The sequence below is a fragment of the Haplochromis burtoni genome, unplaced genomic scaffold (assembly GCF_018398535.1).
Source record: "Haplochromis burtoni strain Fernald_Lab_line unplaced genomic scaffold, NCSU_Asbu1 Contig_82, whole genome shotgun sequence".
NCBI lineage: Eukaryota > Metazoa > Chordata > Actinopteri > Cichliformes > Cichlidae > Haplochromis > Haplochromis burtoni.
Genome location: NW_024582443.1, coordinates 156,343 through 160,936, shown reverse-complemented (window position 1 = coordinate 160,936; position 4,594 = coordinate 156,343). Strand labels below are relative to the sequence as shown.

The following is a 4,594-nucleotide window of genomic DNA, read 5'->3' as shown; positions in this document are numbered from 1 at the left end:
CATAACTTCTGTTAATAATAATTGTAACTACAGGGGTCCAACAAAGAATGGCCACGCATCATACTGATGTCTTCGGAAATTTATTTCTCTCTCTCTCTCACTCTTATTGTCTTCAGACACCGTGAAAACTGAATATTGTATCATATATTATTAGCCTCGTGAAAAACTGACCTTTGATTGCACAGACCACTACTGTGCAATGATGTGTTTTAACTTGTTATGGTCAAAGTCTGTAAAATCAAGTTAAAACTGAGGGTTATCTTCCAATTTACACACAGTTTAACACTTCAGCAAGGGTTTGGAGATGGATATACAAAGCTACTGCAGTGTTTCCGAACCAGAGTGAGAAACACATCAAGAAATTCAAAGAGAGCCACACAGAGCAAGCCTGGCAGAGATAGGAAACAAAATGTTTAATATAAGTCTCTGGAAAGAAAACTGGTACGAGATGTGGCTAAAGACCTCAGAACAACTCTGAAGACACAAGGGAATGACTTTGCTAAGTCTGGAAATTGAATTTGTTAGTTTAGTTTAGTGCCTGCACAGGAACGGACTGCAAGGTTGCAGACCAAGAAAAACTGAATTTTTGCAGAAGAGACACTTTCAAGACAGAATGAAGTGAGGACAACCTGGAGAATAATTATGGAGACTGGAGGCACTTTCTTTAGCCACAGAGATGCTGCTTATGTTTGGAGAAAGCAGGGAGAGGCATATAACCCAAAGAACACGGTCTACACAATGAAACACGGTTTAGGAAGCATTATGCTTTATGCATGCTTTAGTACGTCCGGAACTGGGAATCTCATCAATGTGGTAGGAATCATGAAGAAAGGACATGTGACGATTTTGAAAGAAAACCTGAATCAATCAGCAGCAAAACTGGATCTGTATCGTCGATTTGTCTTACAACACGACAACGACCCAAAACATAGTTTGCTCCTGGTCAAGAACGACCCCCAGATAACCACAGTGAACGTCACTGACTTGCCTGCGCAAAGCATAAGACCAAGGTTCATGCCAGAAGACCAGCAAATCTGGAGAGGTTTTTGAGATGTACCAAAGAAGAATGGGCTGGGACAGCTCAGGACACGTGTGCAAGACTTAATAAAACTAGCACGGTTGGAAAAGCTGTGTTAAAAACTCCCTGCCCTTGCTAAATACTGATAGGGGGGCTAAAATTCTGTCATTTGTGATTAAGCATAAATGCTGCTGTTCATATTTGAAAACAATATTATGGTTTGACCTTTAAAAGTGAAAATAACTAGTCATGTCTGTGTCCATTATCATAAACTAGTTGCCAAGCCTTCATCTCTGTCCAACAATGCACCTTTAAAAACTACAAATGAACAACAATGTGCTGACATTACCAGCATTATTATCAGCGTTGTAGTCTTGATGTCCCATTTGTTGCTCTGTATGTCTTTCTCCAGCACCCACCACCATGCTACGCATCCTCAGAGAGTCGTACAGCCCCTGTAGTTTCTGGTACTGCCGGTTTCTCTGCATCAGCTTCTCAGACACCTCGCTGTAATTCCTCTTGTACTCGTCCATCATCTGGCCATCAGGATACAGAGAAATCTAGTTTTACTCTATGTATGTCTTCAAGATTCACAGTTAAGACGACCACGTGCTCCTTGTAATTTTACATCTTAGCCTTTGAAGCTATTTTACACCAGGTTACAAGTTTAGTGTATTAATGTCTTGTGTGGTGATGAGAGTTGTGTCATTTACCTTCTTCAGGGAGGCGATTTCTCCTTTCAAGGCGGTAAGCTCCAGTTCTCTGCTCTGGTTCTGCTGAGTAAGCATCTTCTCCATCTGCTTCAGCTGTGATTCGGCCCGTGACAGACTGTACTCTTGATAGATACGCTCTTGATGCACCTGCACACACCAACACTTGCACGCTACACAAGATCTGACTGACATAAACGGACCATCAGGGTTTATATACGAGGAAGTACACGGCCAGCTGAGCACCTCGGAATCAGCTGATTGTTTACCAACTCACCCTTTTCATCATTTTAATTCTTTAAATAAACAGAATCTCAAATTTAGCATTTAGCATGAGTTAAAAAAATAATTTAAAAAGGTGAGGGATCACAGCTAGAAAATTATCCTGGTTTCAAACGTAGATAAAAAGAGACAACTTACATTCTGTAACTTGTTTTGATCAGATGGGCATGGCATCATTACATATGCTAATGCTACTTTACGAATAAAAAATTAGATTTTTCTGGGATGATGTGGGAGCTTCTCTCACACTTGTCTGCTTTTGTATTGATTGTTCACATGGAGATACTTGACCTGATAGCTCCAGAAGGCCAGAGCACGGGAACTGATGTCCAGCACTATGTCTGGTCGCAGACCTGTCAGCACCATCGCTTTATACTCCTCAGAGGGCGACAGCTCCATCCTCACAATGTCCAGCTTTCCAGACAGTGCAGACGAGCATGCAGGGCAGATGACTGGAGAACAGCTGAACTTCTCAGATCCGTGCTGATCGCAGAAAACATGTGAGCACGCTGTGACCCAAGCGAAGGCGCTCAGCTTAGCGCGACACTTTGGGAAATTACACAGGAGGGTGTCATCGCAGATGGACATGCCTTTGTAAAGGACAGTAAAAAGTCATTCAGAGAAAAAAACTACAAAGCAAAAACATGATGTCCAAAGACTAACAATCAAATTTCCATAACACAAGGCCCAATGCGATGCAGGAGTAATTTGGTCTTTGTTTGAACTATTTTAATCACAATCAGACATTATTTTAGAGGTCTATTTTTTTTTACTTTATTCTGAAACCTTTGTATTAAAAACAAGGTGGACAATAGTTTTTATTAATACAGCTGCAGCTGGCCTTAACCTACAACATTTTGGTAATTTATAGGAGCTTATTTATTACATGTTTAAATAATTTTGTTCACATATTCCCACAAATTGTTTTTATCAAGTTTTTTTAGGTACATATTTCATGTACCTACAAAATGTTCATCAAAAGCTAAGCTACAGTAACTGTATGGGGGCTAAAATAACTCTATAGATCCCACGTTGGATAAATGTACTTTTTACAATGGAATAAAGCAAAGGTTATTATTTGTAAACACTGAAACCCTTTTTTATTTAATTTGTAGTGGCTTATAATATATATTTATGAAAAAATAAAACTGTTAAAATACAGTTTTGTTGTATAAAACGTAAAAGCTCCGCTACCCAAAATTGAGCAGCATTATCGACATTAGATGCTAGCACTAGAAGGTTAGCTAGTGAAAGCCTGAGGCACTCTGCACTTGCTAATAACAAGCTCGTTAAAGTGTCATTTCAACCTTTTTTTTCCTTTAGCAGACTATTAAAAAATATATACTTTCGACATTATACACACGGACCTTAACACAACCCTAAAACACTGGTAAAATGGCTAATTTCAAAGACCAAAACCTACCGTTAACTCTTTACTCTGAAGATGACCCCGCAAGTGACATCACTGCTGAAATCTGATTGGCTGATACAGCTCAAGCTCTACCAATCACGATGGCAAAACCTTTAGAATAACTCACAAAGTTAGGGCCAAACTTTTAATGTAAATCTCAAGCAAGATTTGTGTTATACTTTATTATTATTATTATTATTATTATTATTATTATTATTATTATAACATAAATCCAGTGAAGCCCTACAAACTGTGGTGTGGAGAAATAAACAAAAAAATAAATAAAAATTAGGCCTACATGACCACTGGTAGCTACCACACTAAGCTACAGTAAGTTCAATTCTGAATTTGCAGAAGAAGAGGATGACCTCACTCTACTTTCCGGATTCAAATTGTGTGCAGCAAGAATGTTGGAAGTGCCATCTACTTTGCTGTTGTGTGCTTGGAAGGCAGCATCAGTCCCAGAGATGGCAGCAGGCTATACAAACTGATTCAGAAGGCAGGAACCATCGTTGGCAACAGGTGGTCACTGAATAAACTGCTCTCCATAGTGGCAAACCCATCTCACCCACTCCACTCCACAGTAGTGAGCTAGCAAAACTCATTCTCTCTCAGACTTGCTCAATCCGCCTGCCGTAAAGAACACTTCAAAGAATTCCTACCTCATTCCTGCCATTCTCTGTAAAACTGTACAAAAACTCTTCTTTCTGAGACAGGTGAGCACACCTGTCAGGCATAAGATTCCACACACATAATACATATTATGTATTATACCGTCTTGCAGGTGTCTCTATGTAATAAAGCAGTAATGGAAATAAATATAATATTTCAGTTACTGTGCTTCACTGTCTAACGTTATGAAGCCACATAGCGCATATATTGGCAAAAACGTATATGTTGCCTTTTTGAATTCATGTTTTTTTTTGTAGCTGCTTTTACTGGCACAAGTATTTATGCTTCCAGGCTTCCTTACAAAAGGGACATAAATAAAACAACAACAACAATGATAATGAGAATGTGATCTGGATATCAGTGAGGGAACCATTAATGCCAGAGATGATATATTATGTGCCATCTGTTGCTATCCTGGATTTCAGGAAGGACCATGCTTGTTTCAGCATAATAATAATAATAATAATAATAATAATAATAATAATAATAATAATAATAATA

General features: G+C 38.8%; 1 protein-coding gene across 1 annotated transcript in view; it reads right to left on the bottom strand.

Annotated features, from left to right (window-relative positions):
- The window catches only part of LOC102313445 (E3 ubiquitin-protein ligase CCNB1IP1), a 4,462-nt gene extending 949 nt beyond the window's left edge, over positions 1-3,513 (bottom strand). The window contains exons 1-4 of the mRNA XM_005925860.3: positions 3,434-3,513; positions 2,302-2,600; positions 1,732-1,878; positions 1,368-1,554 (exon numbers count right to left, since the gene is read on the bottom strand). Of these exons, the coding sequence (XP_005925922.1) occupies positions 1,368-1,554; positions 1,732-1,878; positions 2,302-2,598 (631 nt within the window). The 5' untranslated portion in view covers positions 2,599-2,600; positions 3,434-3,513. The remainder of the gene's footprint in view (positions 1-1,367; positions 1,555-1,731; positions 1,879-2,301; positions 2,601-3,433) is intronic.
- Between the last annotated feature and the right edge of the window lie 1,081 nt (positions 3,514-4,594).